At 58.7% G+C, this 26,778-nt stretch overlaps 2 protein-coding genes and 1 long non-coding RNA gene across 7 annotated transcripts in view; 2 read left to right on the forward strand and 1 right to left on the reverse strand.

Moving 5' to 3' along the window:
- Window positions 1-10,132, reverse strand: part of FKBP2 (FKBP prolyl isomerase 2) — a 63,637-nt gene extending 53,505 nt beyond the window's left edge. For 3 of the 5 annotated variants that reach the window (XM_071801534.1, XM_071801533.1, XM_071801535.1), the window contains exons 1-6: window positions 10,065-10,132; window positions 9,382-9,516; window positions 7,966-8,078; window positions 7,093-7,139; window positions 6,923-6,958; window positions 3,902-3,984 (exon numbers count right to left, since the gene is read on the reverse strand). In XM_071801534.1, the coding sequence (XP_071657635.1) occupies window positions 3,923-3,984; window positions 6,923-6,958; window positions 7,093-7,139; window positions 7,966-8,078; window positions 9,382-9,516; window positions 10,065-10,076 (405 nt within the window). In that variant the 5' untranslated portion in view covers window positions 10,077-10,132 and the 3' untranslated portion in view covers window positions 3,902-3,922. Of the gene's footprint in view, window positions 1-960; window positions 1,042-2,577; window positions 3,545-3,901; window positions 3,985-6,922; window positions 6,959-7,092; window positions 7,140-7,965; window positions 8,079-9,381; window positions 9,517-10,064 lie in introns of all 5 variants that reach the window. The other 2 variants (XR_011736236.1, XR_011736235.1) reach the window with 2 other exon arrangements.
- On the forward strand, window positions 3,217-3,661 carry LOC139826286 (uncharacterized). The gene is made up of 3 exons (XR_011736237.1): window positions 3,217-3,357; window positions 3,412-3,487; window positions 3,545-3,661. It is a non-coding gene; the product is annotated as an uncharacterized lncRNA (long non-coding RNA).
- Window positions 10,133-10,274: 142 nt separating the features above from the next.
- ZFPL1 (zinc finger protein like 1) lies at window positions 10,275-26,758 on the forward strand. The gene is made up of 8 exons (XM_071801518.1): window positions 10,275-10,338; window positions 10,917-11,023; window positions 16,750-16,861; window positions 19,110-19,303; window positions 20,942-20,996; window positions 22,060-22,140; window positions 25,593-25,701; window positions 26,508-26,758. Exons 2-8 carry the CDS (start codon window positions 10,922-10,924, stop codon window positions 26,662-26,664), a joined length of 810 nt encoding a protein of 269 aa, XP_071657619.1. The 5' UTR covers window positions 10,275-10,338; window positions 10,917-10,921; the 3' UTR covers window positions 26,665-26,758.
- The last annotated feature ends 20 nt before the right edge of the window (window positions 26,759-26,778 follow it).

Below are 26,778 nucleotides of genomic sequence, written 5' to 3' on the forward strand. Positions count from 1 at the left end.
GGGGGATGGGAAATGAGGGGGTGGGAAATGAGGGGGGAGGGGAAATGGGGGGGAGGGGAAATGGAGGGGGAGACAGGAAATCGGGGGGAGACAGGAAATGGGAGACGGGAAATGGGGGAGGACAGGAAATGAGGGGGGACAGGAAATGGGGGGAGAGACAGGAAATGGGGGGGAGACAGGAAATGGGGGGAGACAGGAAATGGGGGGGAGAGACAGGAAATGGGGGGGAGAGACAGGAAATGGGGGGAGACAGGAAATGGGGGGGAGACAGGAAATGGGGGGGAGACAGGAAATGGGGGGGAGAGACAGGAAATGGGGGGAAGAGACAGGAAATGGGGGGAGACAGGAAATGGGGGGGACAGGAAATGGGGTCTCACCTATTTGGGGTTTTTGGGGGTGTTTTGGGGTGGTATTGGGGGAGATTTGGGGGTGGTTTTGGGGTGGTTTGGGGTGGTTTGGGGTGATATTGGGGTGGATTTGGGGCGATTTTGGGGTGGTTTTGGGGTGGTTTTGGGGGTGATATTGGGGTGTTTTTTTGGGTGATTTTGGGGTGGTTTGGGGTGATTTTGGGGGTGATTTTGTTTGATTTTGGGGGTGTTTTTCAGGGCGATTTTGGGGTGATTTGGGGTGGTTTTGGGGGTATTTTGGGGTGATTTGGGGGGTGATTTGGGGGGTGATTTGGGGGTGGTTTTAGGGGTATTTTGGGGTGATTTGGGGGGTGATTTGGGGGTGATTTGGGGGTGATTTTGGGGGTGATTTGGGGTTGATTTGGGGTGGTTTTGGGGGTGATATTGGGGTCGTTTTTTGGGTGATTTTGGGGCTGATTTTGGGGTGGATTTGGGGTGATTTGGGGATGATTTTGGGGGTGTTTTTCAGGGTGATTTTAGGGGTGACTTGGGGTGATTTTAGGGGTGATTTTGGGTGATTTTGGGGGTGATTTGGGGTGATTTGGGGTCTCACCCTGGGGGGGGGTCCCGGGGCGGCTGGGGGGGGGCGACCCCTCGGGGGACTCGTCCGGACTGAACATCCTCACATGGTGACCTGGGGGGCAGACCCATAGAGACCCATAGAGACCCATAGAGACCTAGAGATACTCCATAAGGACCCCTAGAGACCCATAGAGACCCCATAGAGACCCACAGATAACCCACAGGGACCTAGAGATACTCCATAGAAACCCATAGAGACCCACAGATACCCCATAGGGACCTAGAGATACTCCATAGGGACCCATAGAGACCCCATAGAGACCTAGAGATACTCCATAGGGACCCATAGAGACCCATAGAGACCCCATAGAGACCCACAGATAACCCACAGGGACCTAGAGATACTTCATAGAGACCCATAGAGACCCACAGATACCCCATAGGGACCTAGAGATACTCTATAAGGACCCATAGAGACCCCATAGGGACCTAGAGATACTCCATAGGGACCCATAGAGACCCCATAGGGACCCCATACGGACCTAGAGATACTCCAAGGGACCCATAGAGACCCCATACAGACCCATAGAGACCCACAGATACCCCATAGGAACCTAGAGATACTCCATAGGGACCCATAGATACCCTATAGATACCCCATAGAGACCCATAAAGACCCATAGAGATCCATAGAGACCCCATAGAGACCCACAGAGACCCACAGGGACCCATAGAGATCCACAGAGATCCATAGAACCCATAGAGACCCCATAGAGACCCATAGGGACCCATAGGGACCCATAGGGACCCATAGGGATCCACAGAGATCCATAGAACCCATAGAGACCCCATAGAAATGCATAGGTACCCATAGATACCCATAGGGACCCACAGAGACCCACAGAAAAGTATAGGGACCCATAGAGACCCCATAGCCCCCCATAACCACCACAGACCCCATAGACACCCCATAACTCCCCATAGACCCTCACAGACCCATAGACACCCCATAGCCCCATAACCCCCATAGACCCCATAACCCCCACAGACACCCTGTAGACCCCATAGACACCCCATAGACCCCCCCATAAGCCCCATAGACCCTCATAGACCCCCATAGACCCCCCCACAGACCCCCACAGACACCCCATAGCCCCCCATGGACCCCATAGACACCCCATAGCCCCCCATAACCCCCATAGGATCCCCCATAGACCCCCATAGGACTCCATAACCCCCATAGACACCACATAACCCCCATAGACCCCCACAGACCCCCATAGACCCCCTATAACCCCCATAGGACCCCCCATAGACCCCCATAGACACCACATAACCCCCATAGGACCCCCCATAGACCCCCATAGACCCCCATAGACACCACATAACCCCCATAGACCCCCCCATAGACCCCCATAGGACCCCATAACCCCCATAGACACCACATAACCCCCATAGACCCCCACAGACCCCCATAGACCCCCCATAACCCCCATAGACCCCCCCATAGACCCTCATAGACCCCCATAGCCCCCCATAACCACCATACACCCCCCCATAACCCCCATAGACCCCCATAGACACCACACAGCCCCCATAACCCCCACAGACCCCCATAGCCCCCCATAGATTCCCCCAGACCCCCAACCTCGCTCTGCGCCGCCGCTTCTGGGCCCGAACCGCCGGCACCTGAGTGATTGACAACCCCCATCGCCCAATCAGCGACGGGAATCCCCGCCGCGACGTCACCGCGCGCCGGCGGAAGCCCCGCCCCTGCCCTCCCGTGGGCGGGGCCTGAGCGTCGCTTCAAGGCGCCCGCAGCCAAGATGGCGGACAAGATGGCGGCGCTCTAGGGCGCCTGGAGGACTCGCTCTATGGTTTGGGGGATTCACCATGGGATTAACACGGGGGGGAAAGACCCAAAAATGAGCGAAATGGCCCCAAAAATGCGCCCCCCCCCCAACTGTTTTTTGTATTTGAGACTCTCGGGTGTTTTTATATCAATTTAATAAATGGAATTGGAGGATTTTGGGGCTTTTTGGGTGTCCCTCCCCCATAAAAATCAAAGGACCCAGGCGTCCGGGCACCCGAACGCCTGGGTCCCTCCTTCCCCCCCCCCCCCCATTGTCATAGTTATTGATCCCCCCTGGGGTTTGGGGGTGGGGAGATTGGGGACTCCTATGGGACCCAGGAGTTCGGGGACATAGGGGTTGGGGGGGACCCAGGAGTTCGGGAGGGACCCAGGAGTGCCCCAAGGGACCCAGGAGTTCGGGGACATGGCGGTTGGGGGGGACCCAGGAGTTCGGGAGGGACCCAGGAGTGCCCCAAGGGACCCAGGAGTTCGGGGACATAGGGGTTGGGGGGGACCCAGGAGTTCGGGAGGGACCCAGGAGTGCCCCAAGGGACCCAGGAGTTCGGGGACATAGGGGTTAGGAGGGACCCAGGAGTGCCCCAAGGGACCCAGGAGTTCGGGGACATAGAGAGTTGGGAGGGACCCAGGAGTGCCCCAAGGGACCCAGGAGTCCGGGGAGGGACCCAGGAGTTCGGGAGGGACCCAGGCGTTCGGGAGGGACCCAGGAGTTCGGGGGGGATCCAGGAGTTCGGGAGGGACCCAGGCGTTCGGGAGGGACCCAGGAGTTCGGGGGGGACCCAGGAGTTCGGGGACATAGGGGGTTGAGGGGGACCCAGGAGTTTGGGGGGGACCCAGGAGTCCGGGAGGGACCCAGGAGTTCGGGAAGGGACCCAGGAGTTCAGAGGGACCCAGGAGTTTGGGAGGGACCCAGGAGTTCAGGGGGGACCCAGGAGTTCGGGGAGGGACCCAGGAGTTCGGGGAGGGACCCAGGAGTTTGGGGGGGACCCAGGAGATCGGGGAGGGACCCAGGAGTTCGGGGAGGGACCCAGGAGTTCGGGAGGGACCCAGGAGTTCGGGGAGGGACCCAGGAGTTCGGGAGGGACCCAGGAGTTCGGGAGGAACCCAGGCGTTCGGGCGCCCCCTACAGCTCCGGCCGCCTCTCGATCTTCAGCAGCTCAACCTCGAAAATGAGCACAGCGCCCCCTGCAGGGCGGGCGGTCACCCCCAAACCCCCCCAAGACCCCAAATCCCCCCCTTTTCACCCCAAAATTCCCACCCCAGACCCCCCCAATCCCACTTGTTCACCCCAAAACACCCCCCGGAACCCCCTAAACCCCTCCCCGAGCCCCAAATTTGGGCTTTTTTACCCCAAATTTGCCCCCATTTTCACCCCCAAAATCTCACATTTTCACCCCCAAAATTTCCAATTTTTCACCCTAAATTTCCCCAAATTTCCCCCAAATTTTCCCCCATTTTTGCCCAAATTTCCCCCCTTTTTCATCACCATTTTCCCCCCAAAATTTCCCCCCAGATTTCCCCCATTTTGCCCCAAATTTTCCCCCAAATTCCCCCAAATTTCCCCCATTTTTGTCCAAACCCCCAAATTTTCACCCAATTTCCCCCAAATTTTCCCCAAATTTCCATTTTCCCCCAAATTTCCCCCAAATTTTCCCCATTTTTGCCCCAAATTTCCCCATTTTTGTCCAAACTTGTCCCAAATTTTGCCCAAATTTCCCCTCAAATTTCCCCCAATTTTGCCCAAATTTCCCCCAATTTCCCCCCATTTCCCCCCCAAATTTTCCCCCATTTTTGCCCAAATTTCCCCCCTTTTTCATCACAATTTTCCCCCAAAATTTCCCCCCAAATTTCCATTTTGCCCCAAATTTTCCCCCAAATTTTCCCCCAAATTCCACCAAATTTCCCCCATTTTTGTCCAAACCCCCAAATTTTCACTCAATTTCCACCAAATTTTCCCCAAATTCCCATTTTCCCCCAATTTTTCCCCCATTTTCCCCCAAATTTCCCCCAAATTCTCCCCCATTTTGCCCCAAATTTTCCCCATTTTTCTCCAAACTTGTCCCAAATTTTGCCCAAATTTCCCCTCAAATTTCCCCCAAATTTCCCCCAATTTTGCCCAAATTTCCCCCAATTTTCCCCCAAATTTCCCCCAAATTTGCCCCAATTTCCCCCATTTTCCCCCCAAATTTTCCCCATTTTTGCCCCATAATTTCCCCCAAATTTTCCAATTTTGCCCCAATTTTTCCCCCCTTTTGCCTCAAATTTTGCCCCAAATTTTGCCCCAAATTTTCCCAATTTTGCCCCCAAATTCCCCCAATTTTATCCAAATATCCCCCATTCTTTCCCCCCAAATTCCCCTTTTTGCCCTAAATTTTGCCCCAAATTTCCCCAATTCCCCTCATTTTTGCCCCAAATTCTTCCCCAATTCCCCCAAATTTTCCCATTTTTGCCCAAATTTTCCCCCAAATTTCCCCTTTTCCCCCAAATTTTGCCCAAATCTCCCCCAAAATTTCACCATTTCCTGCAAATTTTCCCCCAAATTCCCATTTTTGACTAAATTTTCCCCAAATTTCCCTCATTTTTCCCCCCAAATTTCCCCTAAATTTGTCAAATTTCCCCCAATTTGCCAAATTTCCCCCAAATTTCCCCCTTTTTTCCCCAAATTTTCCCCCAAAATCTCCCCCAAATTTTGCCCCAATTTCCTCCATTTCCCCCCTCAAATTTCCCCCCATTTTTCCCCCCACTTTTCCTCCAAATTTCCCCCCATTTTTCCCCCAAATTTCCCCCCAAATTTCCCATTTTCCCCCCAAATTTCCCCCATTTTTCCTATTTCCCCCAAATTCCCCCGTTTTTCCCCCATTTTTCCCCCAAATTTCCCCCCATTTTTCCCCCCCATTTTCCCCCCCAATTTCCCCACCATTTCCCCACAATTTCCCCTCATTTTTCCCCCATTTTCCCCCCAATTTCCCCCCATTTTTCCCCTCATTTTTCCCCCAATTTCCCCCCATTTTTCCCAACAATTTCCCCCCAATTTCCCCACCATTTCTCCTCATTTTTCCCCCCATTTTCCCCCCCATTTTTCCCCCAAATTCCCCCAAATTTCCCCCCATTTTCCCCCCAAATTTCCCCCCAATTTTCTCCCCAATTTTCCCATTTCCCCCAAATTTCCCCCGTTTTTCCCCCAATTTCCCCCAAATTTCCCCCCCATTTCCCCCCAAATTTCCCCCAATTTCCCATTTTCCCCCAAATTTCCCCCATTTTTCCCCTCATTTTTCCCCCAATTCCCCCCATTTTTCCCCCCAATTTCCCCACCATTTCCCCTCATTTTTCCCCCCATTTTCCCCCCATTTTTCCCCCAAATTCCCCCAATTTTTCCCCCAAATTTCCCCCCAATTTTCCCATTTCCCCCAAATTTCCCCCGTTTTTCCCCCAATTTCCCCACAATTTCCCCTCATTTTTCCCCCCAATTTCCCCCCAATTTTCCTCCCAATTTCCCCCATTTTTCCCCCCATTTTCCCCCCAATTTCCCCCTAATTTCCCCCAAATTTCCCCCAAGCTTCCCCCCATTTTTACCCCAAATTTCCCCCCATTTTTCCCCCCATTTTCCCCCCAAATTTCCCCCCAATTTCCCCCCATTTTCCCCCCAATTTTCCCCAAATTTCCCCCCATTTTTCCCCTCAATTTCCCCCCATTTTTCCCCCCAATTTCCCCCATTTTTCCCCCCCAATTTTCCCCCCCTATTTTCCCCCAATTTCCCCCATTTTCCCCCCAAATTTCCCCAATTTCCCCTCATTTCCCCCCCATTTTTCCCCCAAATTTCCCCCCAATTTCCTCCCAATTTTCCCCCATGTTTCCTCAAAATTTCCCCCCAATTTCCCCACAATTTCCCTCCAAATTTCCCCCAAATTTTCCCCCCAATTTCCCCCCAAATTTCCCTCATTTTCCCCCCCAATTTCTCCCAAATTTCCCCTCAAATTTCCCCTCAATTTCCCCCAATTTCCCCCCCTTTTTCCCCCCAAATTTCCCCCCATTTTTTCCCCCATTTCCCCCCCAATTTCCCCCAAATTTTGCCCCAATTTCCCCCCAAATTCCCCATTTTCGCCCCAATTTCCCCCAAACTCACCGGGGATTTTCGGGGGGGCCCCGCGCTCCCCATAACCTGGATTGGGGGGGGGGGGAGGGGCGGTCAGGAGGGGGGGGAGGGGCAGCACCCACCCCTCCCCCTCCCCCACCCCAACCCCCCCCAAATTTGGGGATTTCACCCCAAATTTCACCCAAATTTGGGGAACTCACCCAATTCGGGGGGAACAACCAACTTGCGCTTCTCGCCCTCACACATCCTGGGGGCAAAGGGCAAAGGTCATGGCCGGACGCCTGGGTCCCCCCCGAACTCCTGGGTCCCCCCGAACTCCTGGGTCCCTTGGGGCACTCCTGGGTCCCTCCCGAACTCCTGGGTCCCTCCCGAACTCCTGGGTCCCCCCCAACTCCTGGGTCCCTCCCGAACTCCTGGGTCCCTCCCGAACTCCTGGGTCCCCCCCGAACTCCTGGGTCCCCCCCAAACTCCTGGGTCCCTTGGGGCACTCCTGGGTCCCTCCCAAACTCCTGGGTCCCCCCCAAACTCCTGGGTCCCTCCCGAACTCCTGGGTCCCTTGGGGCACTCCTGGGTCCCCCCGAACGCCTGGGTCCCCCCCGAACTCCTGGGTCCCCCCGAACTCCTGGGTCCCTTGGGGCACTCCTGGGTCCCTCCCGAACTCCTGGGTCCCCCCCAGAACTCCTGGGTCCCCCCGAACTCCTGGGTCCCTCCCGAACTCCTGGGTCCCCCCTGAACTCCTGGGTCCCTCCCCGAACTCCTGGGTCCCTTGGGGCACTCCTGGGTCCCTCCCGAACTCCTGGGTCCCCCCCAAACTCCTGGGTCCCCCCCAGAACTCCTGGGTCCCCCCGAACTCCTGGGTCCCTCCCGAACTCCTGGGTCCCCCCGAACTCCTGGGTCCCCTCCCGAACTCCTGGGTCCCCCCGAACTCCTGGGTCCCCCCCGAACTCCTGGGTCCCTCCCGAACTCCTGGGTCCCTCCCTGAACTCCTGGGTCCCTCCCCGCACTCCCGTGTCCCTGGGGCACTCCTGGGTCCCTGGGGCACTCCTGGGTCCCCCGGACGCCTGGGTCCTCACCCCAGTAGCCCCTGGTCCCAGCCCTTGATGACCTGGCCGGTCCCCAGGGAGAACACGAAGGGTTGGTCCCGGCTCAGGCTGCTGTCGAACTGGGACCCGTCCTCCAGGTGGCCCTGCACCAGTATAGACCAGTATAAACCAGTATGGACCAGTACGGACCAGTACGCACCCCCCCCAACCAGTAAGAAGCAGCCAAATCCGCCGGTGACCAGTATGAACCAGTATAAACTGGTGTAGACTGCTTCATGGAGGTGGTGCTGGACCAGTATGGACCACTATGGACCAATATGCACCAGTATACACCAGTATAAACCAGTATGGACCAATATGCACAATATGCACCTGTATACACCAGTATAAAAGAGTACGAACCAGTACACACCAGTATAGACCAGTAAACACCAGTATGAACCAGTATGGGCCAATATGCACCAGTATACACCAGTACACACCAGTATAGACCAGTAAACACCAGTATGGACCAGTGCGGACCAATATGCACCAGTATACACCAGTATAAACCAGTATGGACCAGGACACACCAGTATAGACCAGTAAACACCAGTATGAACCAGTATGGACCAATACGCACCAGTGTGAACCAGTACGCACCAGTATGGAGCAGTGCACACCAGTATGAACCAGTGCACACCAGTATGAACCAGTATGGACCAGTACAACCCCCCCACTGGCTCTTCTCCCAGTATAACCAGTAAGAACCAGTTCATTACCGTATACACTGCATGTAACGGGCACCCCATCCCAGTATAACCAGTTCATTACCGTATATACCATATGTAACGGGCACCCCATCCCAGTATAACCAGTTCATTACCGTATATACCGTATGTAACGGGCACCCCATCCCAGTATAACCAGTTCATTACCGTATATACCGTATGTAACAGGCACCCCCTCCCAGTATAACCAGTTCATTACCGTATATACCGTATGTAACGGGCGCCCCCTCCCAGTATAACCAGTTCATTACCGTATATACCGTATGTAACGGGCGCTCTCTCCCAGTATAACCAGTTCATTACCGTATATACTGTATGTAACAGGCGCTCTCTCCCAGTATAACCAGTTCATTACCATATATACCGTATGTAACGGGCGCCCTCTCCCAGTATAACCAGTTCATTACCCTATATACTGTATGTAACAGGCGCTCTCTCCCAGTATAACCAGTTCATTACCATATATACCGTATGTAACGGGCGCCCTCTCCCAGTATAACCACTTCATTACCGTATATACCGTATGCAACGGGCGCCCCCTCCCAGTATTACCAGTTCCTTACCGTATATACGGTATGTAATGGGCGCCCTCTCCCAGTATAACCAGTTCATTACCGTATATACTGTATGTAACGGGCACTCTCTCCCAGTATAACCAGTATAATCCATACATTACCGTATATAACGTATGTAACAGGTCCCCCCGCCGGCTCCGCTCCCCACAATTCTCCATCCTCTTCCTCACCCCAATCTGAACCTTCCGAGCGGGTTCGGATCCCAGAGCCCCCCAGAGCAGCAGCAGCACCAGCACCTGCGGGGACCCAGGAGTGCCCCAGGGGACCCAGGAGTGCCCCAAGGGAGCCAGGAGTTCGGGAGGGGACCCAGGAGTTCGGGAGGGACCCAGGAGTTCGGGGGGGACCCAGGAGTTTGGGGGGACCCAGGAGTTCGGGAGGGACCCAGGAGTTCAGGGGGGACCCAGGAGTTCAGGGGGGACCCAGGAGTTCGGGAGGGGACCCAGGAGTTCGGGAGGGACCCAGGAGATCGGGGAGGGACCCAGGGGTGCGGGAAGGGACCCAGGAGTTCGGGAGGGACCCAGGAGTACCCCAGGGACCCAGGAGTTCGGGAGGGACCCAGGAGTTCGGGAGGGACCCAGAAGTTCGGGAGGGTCCCAGGAGTTCGGGGGGTGAACCCAGGAGTGCGGGAGGGACCCAGGAGTTCGGGAGGGACCCAGGAGTGCGGAAGGGGACCCAGGAGTTCGGGAGGGACCCCCCGCCCCCCAGTGACCCCCACGTGACCCCCGACCCCACGTGATCCCCCCAAAATACCCCCAGAACCCGCCCCCCCCTCCACCCCCCCCACCTCGGCCGCCATTCTCGCTCCCCCCGGCCCGGAACCACGTGATTGGAAGAGGCGGGGTCACCCCTCCACGCCCCCTCCGCGCGGTCACGTGGGGCGGCGGGGTCGCCATGGGAACGGGAGACGCGGGTTCGGGCGCCATGTTGAGTGTGGAATCCCCCCCCACACACACACAAATTCAAACACACTTCCGGTAGAGAACGGAAGTGATGGACACAAGGAGCGACGAACCCGGAAGCACCGGTGCCAGCGGGGCAGAGCGTCGCTATAGGAACCCGTGAGTGGGAGCTGCTGGGTCCCTCCCGATCTCCTGGGTCCCTTCCTGCACCCCTGGGTCCCTCCCCGATCTCCTGGGTCCCTCCCGAACTCCTGGGTCCCCCCCGAACTCCTGGGTCCCCCCCGCACTCCTGGGTTCCCCCTGAACTCCTGGGTTCCCCCTGAACTCCTGGGTCCCCCCCGCACTCCTGGGTCCCCCCCTGAACTCCTGGGTCCCTCCCGAACTCCTGGGTCCCTCCCGCACTCCTGGGTCCCTCCCCGAACTCCTGGGTCCCTCCCCGATCTCCTGGGTCCCCCCCGCACTCCTGGGTCCCCCCCGCACTCCTGGGTCCCTCCCCATCTCCTGGGTCCCTCCCCGCACTCCTGGGTCCCTCCCCGCACTCCTGGGTCCCCCCCGCACTCCTGGGTCCCCCCCGCACTCCTGGGTCCCCCCCGAACTCCTGGGTCCCCCCCTGAACTCCTGGGTCCCCCCCTGAACTCCTGGGTCCCTCCCGGGTCCCTCCCGCACTCCTGGGTCCCTCCCGCACTCCTGGGTCCCTGGGGTACTCCTGGGTCCCTCCCGGACGCCTGGGTCCGCAGGTGCCATGGGTCTGTGCAAGTGTCCCAAGCGCAGGGTGACCAACCTGTTCTGCTTCGAGCACCGGGTGAACGTGTGCGAGCACTGCATGGTGTGCGCACACAGCAAGGTACTGGGAGCACTGGGACGGACTGGGAGGGAACTGGGATCAATGGGAGGGACAGTGGGAGGGAGTGGGAGCAATGGGAATGAACTGGGGATCAATGGGAGGGAACTGGGGATCAATGGGAGGGACTGGGAGTGAACTGGGGATCAATGGGAGGGAGCTGAGAGGGGACTGGGAGGGACTGGGAATGAACTGGGGATCAATGGGAGGGACTGGGAATGAACTGGGGATCAATGGGAGGGACTGGGAATGAACTGGGGATCAATAGGAGGGAACTGGGGATCAATGGGAGGGACTGGGAATGAACTGGGGATCAATGGGAAGGAACTGGGGATCAATGGGAGGGACTGGGAATGAACTGGGGATCAATGGGAAGGAACTGGGGATCAATGGGAGGGACTGGGAATGAACTGGGGGCAATGGGAGGGACTGGGAGTGAACTGGGGATCAATGGGAAGGAACTGGGGATCAATGGGAGGGACTGGGAGTGAACTGGGGATCAATGGGAGGGAGCTGAGAGGGGACTGGGAGGGACTGGGAATGAACTGGGGATCAATGGGAGGGAACTGGGGATCAATGGGAGGGACTGGGAATGAACTGGGGATCAATGAGAAGGAACTGGGGATCAATGGGAGGGACTGGGAATGAACTGGGGATCAATGAGAAGGAACTGGGGATCAATGGGAGGGACTGGGAATGAACTGGGGATCAATGGGAGGGAACTGGGGATCAATGGGAGGGACTGGGAATGAACTGGGGGCAATGGGAGGGACTGGGAGTGAACTGGGGATCAATGGGAAGGAACTGGGGATCAATGGGAGGGACTGGGAATGAACTGGGGATCAATGGGAATGAACTGGGGATCAATGGGAGGGACTGGGAGTGAACTGGGGATCAATGGGAGGGACTGGGAATGAACTGGGGATCAATGGGAGGGAACTGGGAATGGACTGGGAGGGAACTGGGAGGGACTGGGAGTGAACGTGTGCGAGCACTGCATGGTGTGCGCACACAGCAAGGTACTGGGAGCACTGGGACGGACTGGGAGGGAACTGGGAATGAATGGGGGCAATGGGAGGGACAGTGGGAGGAACTGGGAGGGAGTGGGAGCAATGGGAATGAACTGGGGATCAATGGGAGGGAACTGGGGATCAATGGGAATGAACTGGGGATCAATGGGAGGGACTGGGAATGAACTGGGGATCAATGGGAGGGAACTGGGGATCAATGGGAGGGACTGGGAATGAACTGGGGATCAATGGGAAGGAACTGGGGATCAATGGGAGGGACTGGGAATGAACTGGGGATCAATGGGAAGGAACTGGGGATCAATGGGAGGGACTGGGAATGAACTGGGGGCAATGGGAGGGAACTGGGGATCAATGGGAGGGACTGGGAATGAACTGGGGATCAATGGGAGGGACTGGGAGTGAACTGGGGATCAATGGGAAGGAACTGGGGATCAATGGGAGGGACTGGGAGTGAACTGGGGATCAATGGGAGGGAGCTGAGAGGGGACTGGGAGGGACTGGGAATGAACTGGGGATCAATGGGAGGGAACTGGGGATCAATGGGAGGGACTGGGAATGAACTGGGGATCAATGGGAGGGAATTGGGGATCAATGGGAATGAACTGGGAGCACTGGGAATGGACTGGGAGGGAACTGGGAGGGACTGGGAGTGAACGTGTGCGAGCACTGCATGGTGTGCGCACACAGCAAGGTACTGGGAGCACTGGGACGGACTGGGAGGGAACTGGGATCAATGGGAGGGACAGTGGGAGGGACTGGGAGGGAGTGGGAGCAATGGGAATGAACTGGGGATCCATGGGAGGGAACTGGGGATCAATGGGAGGGACTGGGAGTGAACTGGGGATCAATGGGAGGGAACTGGGGATCAATGGGAGGGAACTGGGGATCAATGGGAGGGACTGGGAATGAACTGGGGATCAATGGGAGGGACTGGGAATGGACTGGGGATCAATGGGAGGGAACTGGAGATCAATGGGAGGGACTGGGAATGAACTGGGGATCAATGAGAGGGACTGGGAATGAACTGGGGATCAATGGGAGGAAACTGGGGATCAATGGGAGGGACTGGGAATGAACTGGGGATCAATGGGAGGGACTGGGAATGAACTGGGGATCAATGGGAAGGAACTGGGGATCAATGGGAGGGACTGGGAATGAACTGGGGATCAATGGGAGGGAACTGGGGATCAATGGGAGGGACTGGGAATGAACTGGGGATCAATGGGAGGGAACTGGGGATCAATGGGAGGGACTGGGAATGAACTGGGGATCAATGGGAGGGACTGGGAATGAACTGGGGATCAATGGGAAGGAACTGGGGATCAATGGGAGGGACTGGGAATGAACTGGGGATCAATGGGAGGGACTGGGAATGAACTGGGGATCAATGGGAAGGAACTGGGGATCAATGGGAGGGACTGGGAATGAACTGGGGATCAATGGGAGGGAATTGGGGATCAATGGGAGGGACTGGGAGTGAACTGGGGATCAATGGGAGGGAACTGGGGATCAATGGGAGGGACTGGGAATGAACTGGGGATCAATGGGAAGGAACTGGGGATCAATGGGAGGGACTGGGAATGAACTGGGGATCAATGGGAGGGAACTGGGGATCAATGGGAGGGACTGGGAATGAACTGGGGATCAATGGGAGGGACCTGAGAGGGGACTGGGAGGGACTGGGAATGAACTGGGGATCAATGGGAGGGAACTGGGGATCAATGGGAGGGACTGGGAATGAACTGGGGATCAATGGGAGGGAACTGGGGATCAATGGGAGGGACTGGGAATGAACTGGGGATCAATGGGAAGGAACTGGGGATCAATGGGAGGGACTGGGAATGAACTGGGGATCAATGGGAGGGAACTGGGGATCAATGGGAAGGACTGGGAATGAACTGGGGATCAATGGGAGGGAACTGGGGATCAATGGGAGGGACTGGGAATGAACTGGGGATCAATGGGAGGGAACTGGGGATCAATGGGAGGGACTGGGAATGAACTGGGATCAATGGGAGGGACTGGGAATGAACTGGGGATCAATGGGAGGGAACTGGGGATCAATGGGAGGGACTGGGAATGAACTGGGGATCAATGGGAGGGACTGGGAATGAACTGGGGATCAATGGGAGGGACTGGGAATGAACTGGGGGCAATGGGAGGGACTGGGAATGAACTGGGGATCAATGGGAAGGAACTGGGGATCAATGGGAGGGACTGGGAATGAACTGGGGATCAATGGGAGGGAACTGGGGATCAATGGGAGGGACTGGGAATGAACTGGGAGGGACTGGGAGCACTGGGAGGGAACTGGGAGACACTGCGGGGGAGAACGGGAGGGACTGGGAATGAACTGGGATCAATGGGAGGGAACTGGGGATCAATGGGAGGGACTGGGAATGAACTGGGAGGCACTGGGAGGGAACTGGGAGACACTGCGGGGGAGAATGGGAGGGACTGGGAATGAACTGGGATCAATGGGAGGGAGCTGAGAGGGGACTGGGAGGGACTGGGAATGAACTGGGGGCAATGGGAGGGACTGGGCATGAACTGGGGATCAATGGGAATGAACTGGGAGCACTGGGAATGGACTGGGAGGGAACTGGGAGGGACTGGGAGTGAACGTGTGCGAGCACTGCATGGTGTGCGCACACAGCAAGGTACTGGGAGCACTGGGACGGACTGGGAGGGAACTGGGAATGAATGGGGGCAATGGGAGGGACAGTGGGAGGGACTGGGAGGGAGTGGGAGCAATGGGAATGAACTGGGGATCAATGGGAGGGACTGGGAGTGAACTGGGGATCAACGGGAATGAACTGGGGATCAATGGGAGGGAGCTGAGAGGGGTCTGGGAGGGACTGGGAATGAACTGGGGATCAATGGGAGGGACTGGGAGTGAACTGGGGATCAATGGGAGGGAACTGGGGATCAATGGGAGGGACTGGGAATGAACTGGGGATCAATGGGAGGGAACTGGGGATCAATGGGAGGGACTGGGAATGAACTGGGGATCAATGGGAGGGAACTGGGGATCAATGGGAGGGACTGGGAATGAACTGGGGATCAATGGGAAGGAACTGGGGATCAATGGGAGGGACTGGGAATGAACTGGGGGCAATGGGAGGGACTGGGAGTGAACTGGGGATCAATGGGAAGGAACTGGGGATCAATGGGAGGGACTGGGAATGAACTGGGGATCAATGGGAGGGACTGGGAATGAACTGGGGATCAATGGGAGGGACTGGGAGTGAACTGGGGATCAATGGGAATGAACTGGGGATCAATGGGAGGGACTGGGAGTGAACTGGGGATCAATGGGAGGGAGCTGAGAGGGGACTGGGAGGGACTGGGAATGAACTGGGGATCAATGGGAGGGAACTGGGGATCAATGGGAGGGACTGGGAATGAACTGGGGGCAATGGGAGGGACTGGGAATGAACTGGGGATCAATGGGAGGGAATTGGGGATCAATGGGAATGAACTGGGAGCACTGGGAATGGACTGGGAGGGAACTGGGAGGGACTGGGAGTGAACGTGTGCGAGCACTGCATGGTGTGCGCACACAGCAAGGTACTGGGAGCACTGGGACGGACTGGGAGGGAACTGGGAATGAATGGGGGCAATGGGAGGGACAGTGGGAGGGACTGGGAGGGAGTGGGAGCAATGGGAATGAACTGGGAGGGAACTGGGAGGGACTGGGAGTGAACTGGGGGGGAACTGGAGGGGAACTGGGAGACACTGGGGGAAGGATGGGAGGGACTGGGAAGGAACTGGGAGGGATTGGGAGGGAGTGGGAATGAACTGGGGATCAATGGGAATGAACTGGGAGAGAACTGGGAGCACTGGGAGGGACTGGGAGGGACTGGGAGGCAGTGGGAGCAATGGGAATGAACTGGGAGTGAACTGGGAGCGCTGGGGGACAATGGGAGGGAACCGGGAGCACTGGGATGAAATTGGGAATGAACTGGGGGGGACAATGGGAGGGAACTGGGAGTGAACTGGGGGACAATGGGAGTTCACTCGGAGGTCACTGGTTCGTACTGGTTCATACTGGTCTGTACTGGTTCATACTGGTTCATACTGGTTTATACTGGTTCCAGTGTGTGGTGCGCTCGTATCTCCAGTGGCTCCAGGGCACTGGTTGTTACTGGTCTGTACTGACTCATACTGGTCCATACTGGTATATAGTGGCGTATATTGCTCTATGGTGGTTCATACTGGTCCATACTGGTTCATACTGGTTTATACTGGTTCCAGTGTGTGGTGCACTTGTATCTCCAGTGGCTCCAGGGCACTGGGTGTTACTGGTCTGTACTGACTCATAGTGGTCTGTACTGGTCCATATTGCTCTATAGTGGTCCATACTGGTCCATACTGGTTCATACTGGTTTATACTGGTTCCAGTGCATGGTGCACTCGTATCTCCAGTGGCTCCAGGACACTGGGTGTTACTGGTCTGTACTGACTCATAGTGGTCTGTACTGGTCCATATTGCTCTATAGTGGTCCATACTGGTCCATACTGGTTCATACTGGTTTATACTGGTTCCAGTGTGTGGTGCGCTCCTATCTCCAGTGGCTCCAGGGCACTGGGTGTTACTGGTCTGTACTGACTCATAGTGGTCTGTACTGGTCCATATTGCTCTATAGTGGTTCATACTGGTCCATACTGGTTCATACTGGTTTATACTGGTTCCAGTGCGTGGTGCGCTCCTATCTCCAGTGGCTCCAGGACAGCGACTACAGCCCCGATTGTCCCCTGTGCCACTCGCCCCTGAGCGACCAGGAGACCGTGCGGCTCGTCTGCTACGGTGGGGGGACATGGGGACATTGGGGACACTGGGGACATTGGGGGGGGCTGGAGGGGACATTGGGGGGGGACTGGGAGTGACTTTGGGGGACATTGCGGGGGGCTACGGGGGGCTGGGAATGACATTGGGGGGCATTGAGGGGGGCTGAGGGTGACATTGGAGGGGCTGGGAGTGACGTTGAGGGACATTGGGGACATTGGGGGGGCTGGGGGTGACACTGGGGGGGGCTGGGAGTGATATTGGGGGGCATTGGGGGGGCTGGGGTGACATTGAGGGGCTGGGAGTGACATTGGGGGACATTGGGGTCAATGGGACATCAGTGTGGTCAATGGGGTCAGTGGGACATCAATGGGGACATCAATGGGGACATCAATGGGGTCAATGGGGACATCAATGGGGTCAATGGGGTCAATGGGGACATCAATGGGGACATCAAGGGGTCAATGGGGTCAATGGGGACATCAGTGGGGTCAATGGGACATCAATGGGGTCAGTGGGGTCAATGGGGACATCAATGGGGTCAATGGAATCAATGGGGACAATGGGAGCAATGGGGACAACGGGACATCAGTGGGGTCAATGGGATCGATGGGGACATCAATGGGATCAATGGGGTCAATGGGATCAATGGGACATCAATGGGGTCAATGGAATCAATGGGGTCAATGGGATCAATGGGGACATCAATGGGAACATCAATGGGGTCAATGGGAACATCAATGGGGTCAATGGGATCAATGGGTACATGGGGACATCAATGAGGACATCAATGGGATCAATGGGGCATTAATGGGGACATCAAGGGGACATGAATGGGGTCAATGGGACATCCATGGGGCATCAATGGCGTCAGTGGGATCAATGGGGACATCAATGTGGTCAATGGGATCAAGGGGACATCAATGGGGACATCAATGGGACATCAATGGGGTCAATGGGACATCAATGGGGTCAATGGGATCAATGGGACATCAATGGGGTCAATGGAATCAATGGGGTCAATGGGATCAATGGGGACATCAATGGGAACATCAATGGGGTCAATGGGATCAATGGGTACATCAATGGGGACATCAATGGGGACATCAATGGGATATCAGTGGGGTCAATGGGACATCAGTGGGATCAAGGGGACATCAGTGGGGTCAATGGGATCAGTGGGGGCATGGAAACATCGATGGGGTCAATGGGACATCAATGGGGTCAATGGGACATCGTTGGGGTCAATGGAGTCAATGGGATCAATGGGACATCAATGGGGTTAATGGGACATCAATGGGGTCAATGGGACATCAATGGGATCAATGGGATCAATGGGGACATGGGAACATCAATGGGACATCAATGGGGTCAATGGGACATCAATGGGGTCAATGGGACGTCAATGGGACATCAATGGGACATCAGTGGGGTCAATGGGACATCAGTGGGGTCAATGGGGACATCAGTGGGGTCAATGGGGACATCAATGGGGTCAATGGGACGTCCATGGGGTCAATGGGACGTCAATGGGATCAATGGGGTCAATTGGACGTCAGTGGGGTCAATGGGACATCAATGGGGTCAATGGGACATCAATGGGGTCAATGGGGTCAATGGGATCAATGGGGTCAATGGGACATCAATGGGGTCAATGGGACGTCAGTGGGGTCAATGGGACATCAATGGGATCAATGGGGGGTCAATGGAGTCAATGGGACCAGTGGGGCATCAGTGGGGTCAATGGGACATCAATGGGATCAATGGGGGTCAATGGAGTCAGTGGGACCAATGGGGCATCAATGGGGTCAATGGGGACATCAATGGGGTCAATGGGGTCAATGGGACATCAATGGGATCAATGGGGTCAATGGGACATCAGTGGGATCAATGGGGTCAATGGGACATCAATGGGGTCAATGGGATCAATGGGGTCAATGGGACATCAATGGGGTCAATGGGACATCAATGGGATCAATGGGGTCAATGGGACATCAATGGGATCAATGGGGTCAATGGGACATCAATGGGATCAATGGGGGTCAATGGAGTCAATGGGGCATCAATGGGGTCAATGGGGACATCAATGGGGTCAATGGGGGTCAATGGAGTCAATGGGACCAATGGGCCATCAATGGCTTCAATGCACTCAATGGCCTGGAAGGTTCCATTGTGCTACACTGGGGGGGGCCTCGAAACCACTTTTTGTGTTTTCGGGGCTCCCCGACACCGCCATTTCGCCCATTTCCCCCCCGTTTTTGCCCCCCAGACGTGTTCCACTGGGGCTGCGTGTGGGGCCGGGCGCGCTCGCTGCCCCCCCACACGGCCCCCGCCGGCCACCGCTGCCCCACATGTGGGGGGCCCCTCTTCCCGCCCCCCAACCTGGAGGGGCCCGTGGCCACCGCCCTGAGGACCCGGCTGAGCTCCGCCCCCTGGGCCCGGGCTGGCCTGGGGCTGCCTGCGGTGGGTGGCACCAGTGACCCCAGTACATCCCAGTTACATCCCAGTTACCTCCCAGTACATCCCAGTGTCCTCCCAGTGTCCTCCCAGTCCATCCCAGTCCATCCCAGTGCCCTCCCAGTCCATCCCAGTGCCCTCCCAGTGTCTCCCAGTAACCCCCAGTGCCCCCCCAGTAACCCCCAGTTACCTCCCAGTGTCTCCCAGTAACCCCCAGTGTCTCCCAGTGCCCTCCCAGTAACCCCCAGTTACCTCCCAGTCCATCCCAGTGTCCTCCCAGTGTCCTCCCAGTGTCCTCCTAGTACATCCCAGTCCATCCCAGTGCCCTCCCAGTCCATCCCAGTGCCCTCCCAGTGTCTCCCAGTAACCCCCAGTGCCCCCCCAGTAACCCCCAGTTACCTCCCAGTGTCTCCCAGTAACCCCCAGTGTCTCCCAGTTACCTCCCAGTAACCCCCAGTTACCTCCCAGTACATCCCAGTGTCCTCCCAGTGTCCTCCCAGTGTCCTCCCAGTCCATCCCAGTCCATCCCAGTGCCCTCCCAGTCCATCCCAGTGTCCTCCCAGTGTCCTCCCAGTGTCCTCCCAGTGTCCTCCCAGTGTCCTCCCAGTCCATCCCAGTCCATCCCAGTGCCCTCCCAGTCCATCCCAGTGTCCTCCCAGTGTCTCCCAGTAACGCCCAGTGCCCCCCCAGTAACCCCCAGTTACCTCCTAGTGTCTCCCAGTAACCCCCAATGTCTCCCAGTGCCCTCCCAGTAACCCCCAGTTACCTCCCAGTGTCTCCCAGTAACCCCCAATGTCTCCCAGTGCCCTCCCAGTAACCCCCAGTTACCTCCCAGTACATCCCAGTGTCCTCCCAGTGTCCTCCCAGTCCATCCCAGTGTCCTCCCAGTGCCCTCCCAGTGCCCTCCCAGTCCATCCCAGTGCCCTCCCAGTCCATCCCAGTAACCCCCAGTGCCCCCCCAGTAACCCCCAGTTACCTCCCAGTGTCTCCCAGTAACCCCCAATGTCTCCCAGTGCCCTCCCAATAACCCCCAGTTACCTCCCAGTCCATCCCAGTCCATCCCAGTAACCCCCAGTGCCCTCCCAGTAACTCCCAGTTACTTCCCAGCGCCCTCCCAGTGCCCTCCCAGTAACACCCAGTTACCTCCCAGTACATCCCAGTCCATCCCAGTAACCCCCAGTGCTCTCCCAGTAACTCCCAGTTACTTCCCAGCGCCCTCCCAGCGCCCTCCCAGTGCCCTCCCAGTAACACCCAGTTACCTCCCAGTGTCCTCCCAGTACATCCCAGTCCATCTCAGTGCCCTCCCAGTGTCTCCCAGTAACCCCCAGTGTCTCCCAGTAACCCCCAGTGTTTCCCAGTAACCCCCAGTTACCTCCCAGTGCCTTCCCAGTCCATCCCAGTAACCCCCAGTTACCTCCCAGTGCCTTCCCAGTCCATCCCAGTAACCCCCAGTGGCCTCCCAGTTCCCTCCCAGTTCCCTCCCAGTTCCCTCCCAGTCCATCCCAGTTTGTCCCAGTCCCTCCCAGTCCCTCCCAGTCCCTCCCAGTTCCCTCCCAATCCCTCCCAGTTCATCCCAGTAACCCCCATCCCCCATACTGGGGTCCCCAATATTGGGGTGACCCCCCCCCCCCCCCCCCCCTCCAGCTCCCGGACCAGGGGCCCGATCCTGAACTGGACCCGCCCGGCGGGGGATGGGCCGGTGAGCCCCCCAAAATCCCCCCAAATCACCCCAAAAATCACCCCGGGGACCCCAAAATTTGAGCCGGGGACCCCAAAAATGGGGGGGACCCCAAAATTGGGACCCTGGGGACCCCAAAATCCCCCCAAATCGCCCCCAAAATCACCCATGGGACCCCAATAATAGGACCCTGGGACCCCAATAATGGGGGGACCCCAATAATAGGACCCTGGGGACCCAATAATAGGACCCTGGGACCCCAATAATGGGGGGGACCCCAATAATAAGACCCTGGGACCCCAATAATAGGACCCCGGGGACCCCAATAACGGGGGGGACCCCAATAATAGGACCCTGGGGACCCCAATAATAGGACCCCGGGGACCCCAATAATGGGGGGGACCCCAATAATAAGACCCTGGGACCCCAATAATGGGGGGACCCCAATAATAGGACCCTGGGACCCCAATAATGGGGGGGACCCCAATAATAGGACCCTGGGACCCCAATAATGGGGGGGACCCCAATAATAGGACCCTGGGGACCCCAATAATAGGACCCTGGGGACCCCAATAATGGGGGTGACCCCAATAATAAGACCCTGGGACCCCAATAATGGGGGGACCCCAATAATAAGACCCTGGGACCCCAATAATGGGGGGACCCCAATAATAGGACCCTGGGACCCCAATAATAAGACCCTGGGACCCCAATAATGGGGGGACCCCAATAATAGGACCCTGGGGACCCCAATAATAGGGGGGACCCCAATAATAGGACCCTGGGGACCCCAATAATAGGACCCTGGGACCCCAATAATGGGGGGACCCCAAAATTGGGACCCTGGGGACCCCAAAATCCCCCCAAATCGCCCCCAAAATCACCCATGGGACCCCAATAATAGGACCCTGGGACCCCAATAATGGGGGGGACCCCAATAATAGGACCCTGGGGACCCCAATAATGGGGGGGACCCCAATAATAAGACCCTGGGGACCCCAATAATGGGGGGGACCCCAAACTTGGGACCCTGGGGACCCCAATAATGGGGGGGACCCCACCCCACCCCCCCCTTGTTTTTCAGCCCCCCCGGAGCCGCCCCCCCGCCCCTCCCCCCCCCGACACGCCGTGGTGCACGTGGGGGGAGGGGCCCCCGCGCTGCTGGGTGAGCTATGGGGCGGGACCCCCAAGTGTGGGGCTGGGAGCCCAATATGGGCTGGGGGGGTCGCTATGGGGCTGGGGGGGTCGCTATGGGGCTGGGGGGTCTCTATGGGGCTGGAACCCCCAAGTGTGGGGCTGGGAGTCCAATATGGGGTGGGGGGTTCGCTATGGGGCTGGGGGGTCGCTATGGGGTGGGACCCACAAGTGTGGGGTTGGGACCCCAATATGGGGTGGGGGGGTCGCTATGGGGCTGGGGGGGTCGCTATGGGCTGGGGGGTTTCTATGGGGCTGGGACCCCCAAGTGTGGGGTTGGGACCCCAATATGGGGTGGGGGGTTCGCTATGGGGCTGGGGAGTTTCTATGGGGCGGGACCCCCAAGTGTGGGGCTGGGAGCCCAATATGAGGTGGGGGGTTCGCTATGGGGCTGGGGGGGTCGCTATGGGGCTGGGGGGGTCGCTATGGGGTGGGACCCCCAAGTGTGGGGCTGGGACCCCAATATGGGGTGGGGGGGTCGCTATGGGGCTGGGGGGGTCGCTATGGGCTGGGGGATTTCTATGGGGCTGGGAGCCCCAAGTGTGGGGTTGGGACCCCAATATGGGGTGGGGGGTTCGCTATGGGGCTGGGGGGTCGCTATGGGGCTGGGGGGTCTCTATGGGGCAGGACCCCCAAGTGTGGGGTTGGGACCCCAATATGGGCTGGGGGGCTCGCTATGGGGCTGGGGGGGTCGCTATGGGGCTGGGGGCATCGCTATGGGGCTGGGACCCCCAAGTGTGGGGCTGGGACCCCAATATGGGGTGGGGGGGTCGCTATGGGGCTGGGGGGTCGCTATGGGCTGGGACCCCCAAGTGTGGGGTTGGGACCCCAATATGGGGTGGGGGGGTCGCTATGGGGCTGGGGGGGTCGCTATGGGGTGGGACCCCCAAGTGTGGGGCTGGGAGCCCAATATGGGGCTGGGGGGTCGCTCTGGGGCTGGGGGGTCTCTATGGGGCTGGGACCCCCAAGTGTGGGGTTGGGACCCCAATATGGGGTGGGGGGGTCGCTATGGGGCTGGGGGGGTCGCTATGGGGTGGGACCCCCAAGTGTGGGGCTGGGAGCCCAATATGGGGTGGGGGGGTCGCTATGGGGCTGGGGGGGTCTCTATGGGGCTGGAACCCACAAGTGTGGGGTTGGGACCCCAATATGGGCTGGGGGGGTCGCTATGGGGCTGGGGGCGTCGCTATGGGGCTGGGGGGTCTCTATGGGGTGGGACCCCCAAGTGTGGGGCTGGGAGCCCAATATGGGCTGAGGGGGTCGCTATGGGGCTGGGGGGGTCACTATGGGGCTGGGGGGTCTCTATGGGGCGGGACCCCCAAGTGTGGGGCTGGGACCCCAATATGGGGTGGGGGGGTCTCTATGGGGCTGGGGGGTCTCTATGGGGCTGGGGGGTCGCTATGGGGCTGGGGGGGTCGCTATGGGGCTGGGGGGTCTCTATGGGGCGGGACCCCCAAGTGTGGGGCTGGGAGCCCAGTATGGGGTGGGGGGGTCGCTATGGGGCTGGGGGGGTCGCTATGGGGCTGGGGGGTCGCTAGGGGTTGGGGACCCCCAAGTGTGGGGCTGGGAGCCCAATATGGGCTGGGGGGGTCACTATGGGGCTGGGGGGATCGCTATGGGGCTGGGGGGTCGCTATGGGGTGGGACCCACAAGTGTGGGGTTGGGACCCCAATATGGGGTGGGGGGGTCGCTATGGGGCTGGGGGGGTCGCTATGGGACTGGGGGCTCTCTATGGGGTGGGACCCCCAAGTGTGGGGCTGGGAGCCCAATATGGGGTGGGGGGGTCGCTATGGGGCTGGGGGGGTCGCTATGGGGCTGGGGGGTTTCTATGGGGCGGGACCCCCAAGTGTGGGGCTGGGAGCCCAATATGGGCTGGGGGGGTCGCTATGGGGCTGGGGGGGTCGCTATGGGGCTGGGAGGTTGCTATGGGCTGGGACCCCCAAGTGTGGGGCTGGGACCCCAATATGGGGTGGGGGGGTCGCTATGGGGCTGGGGGGTCTCTATGGGACTGGGACCCCCAAGTGTGGGGTTGGGACCCCAATATGGGGTGGGGGGATCTCTATGGGGCTGGGGGGTCTCTATGGGGCTGGGACCCACAAGTGTGGGGCTGGGACCCCAATATGGGGTGGGGGGGTCACTATGGGGCTGGGGGGTCGCTATGGGGTGGGACCCACAAGTGTGGGGCTGGGACCCCAATATGGGGTGGGGGGTTCGCTATGGGGCTGGGGGGGTTTCTATGGGGCGGGACCCCCAAGTGTGGGGCTGGGAGCCCAATATGGGCTGGGGGGGTCGCTATGGGGCTGGGGGGGTCGCTATGGGGCTGGGAGGTTGCTATGGGCTGGGACCCCCAAGTGTGGGGCTGGGACCCCAATATGGGGTGGGGGGGTCGCTATGGGGCTGGGGGGGTCGCTATGGGGCTGGGGGGGTCTCTATGGGGCAGGACCCCCAAGTGTGGGGCTGGGACCCCAATATGGGGCTGGGGGGTCTCTATGGGGCTGGGGGGTCTCTATGGGGCTGGAACCCACAAGTGTGGGGTTGGGACCCCAATATGGGCTGGGGGGGTCGCTATGGGGCTGGGGGGGTCGCTATGGGACTGGGGGCTCTCTATGGGGCAGGACCCCCAAGTGTGGGGCTGGGACCCCAATATGGGGCTGGGGGGTCTCTATGGGGCTGGGGGGTCTCTATGGGGCTGGAACCCACAAGTGTGGGGTTGGGACCCCAATATGGGCTGGGGGGGTCGCTATGGGGCTGGGGGGGTCGCTATGGGACTGGGGGCTCTCTATGGGGCAGGACCCCCAAGTGTGGGGCTGGGAGCCCAATATGGGGTGGGGGGGTCGCTATGGGGCTGGGGGGGTCGCTATGGGGCTGGGGGGTTTCTATGGGGCGGGACCCCCAAGTGTGGGGCTGGGAGCCCAATATGGGCTGGGGGGGTCGCTATGGGGCTGGGGGGGTCGCTATGGGGCTGGGAGGTTGCTATGGGCTGGGACCCCCAAGTGTGGGGTTGGGACCCCAATATGGGGTGGGGGGGTCGCTATGGGGCTGGGGGGTCTCTATGGGGCGGGACCCCCAAGTGTGGGGCTGGGACCCCAATATGGGGCTGTGGGGGTCGCTATGAGGCTGGGGGGTTGCTATGGATCTGTGACCCCCAAGTGTGGGGCTGGGGTTCACTATGGGTCTGGGACCCCAATATGGGGCTGTGACCCCCAAGTGTGGGGCTGGGGGTTCACTATGGGTCTGGTACCACAATATGCGGCTGGGGGGGGCACTATGGGGCGAGACCCCCAAGTGAGGGGCTGGGACCCTAATATGGGGTGGGAGGGGTCGTTGTTTGCCTGGGGGGGGTGCTATGGGGCTGGGACCTCCAAGTGTGGGGTGGGACCCCCAAGTGTGGGGCTGGGGACCTCACTATGGGTCTGGACCCCCCAGGCTCGGGCCCCCGGAAGCCACTTGTGGGGCACAGGACCCGGGACCCCCAAGAACACGAGGACGATAAATATGGGAAGAGGAAAAGCTGGGGGCTGCCCCCCCGCACCAGGTGCCACTTGGGGGGCACTTGTGGGGCTGGGGGGATGCATGGGGGGGGCACTTGTGGGGCTGGGGGTGTCCATGGGGGGGGCACTTGTGGGGCTGGGGGGGTGCATGGGGGGGCACTTGTGGGGCTGGGGGGGTCCATGGGGGGGCACTTGTGGGGCTGGGGGGGTCCATGGGGGGGAACTTGTGGGGCTGGGGGGGCACTTGGGGGGCTGGGAGGGACACTTATGAGTCACTTATGGGTCAGTATGGGTCACTTATGGGTCGCTGTGGGTCACTTATGGGTCACTATGGGTTATTTATGGGTCGCTGTGGGTCACTTATGGGTCGCTTATGGGTCGCTATGGATCACTTATGGGTCACTTATGGGTCACTTATGGGTCGCTATGGGTCACTGATGGGTCGCTGTGGGTCACTTATGGGTCACTTATGGGTCGCTGTGGATCACTTATGGGTCACTGTGGGTCACTTATGGGTCACTGTGGGTCACTTATGGGTCGCTATGAGTCACTTATGGGTCACTTATGGGTCGCTATGGATCACTTATGGGTCACTGTGGGTCACTTATGGGGCGCTGTGGGACACTTATGGGTCACTGTGAGTCACTTATGGGTCGCTATGGGTCACTTATGGGTCCCTATGGGACACTTATGGGTCACTGTGGGTCACTAATGTGTGTCTGTGGGTCACTTATGGGTCCCTATGGGTCACTATGGGTCGCTGCGAGTCACTTATGGGTCCCTATGGGTCGCTATGGGTCACTGCGAGTCACTTATGGGTCACTTATGGGTCGCTATGGGGCGGTTCCAGGTGCTGGCCCCGCGCTGCCCCCCGCTGGCCGCTGGTGGCGCTGCTGCTGCTGCTCCTGCTGGGGGCGCTGGGCGGCTGGGGGGGCGTGGCCGAGCCCGGAAGGGGCGGGGCCGAGCCCGCCCTGCTGCCCCTCCCCCAGGTACCCGTGGGGCACTGACCCCGCCCACCGGAAGTGGAACCACCCACCAGGGGGCGTGGCCTCGTTGGTGTGGGCGGGGCTTGTGGAATAAACGGGGGGCGTGGTGTTCAAATTGTGGGTGTGGCCTCGTGT

The sequence above is a fragment of the Patagioenas fasciata genome, chromosome 39 (genome assembly GCF_037038585.1).
Source record: "Patagioenas fasciata isolate bPatFas1 chromosome 39, bPatFas1.hap1, whole genome shotgun sequence".
NCBI lineage: Eukaryota > Metazoa > Chordata > Aves > Columbiformes > Columbidae > Patagioenas > Patagioenas fasciata.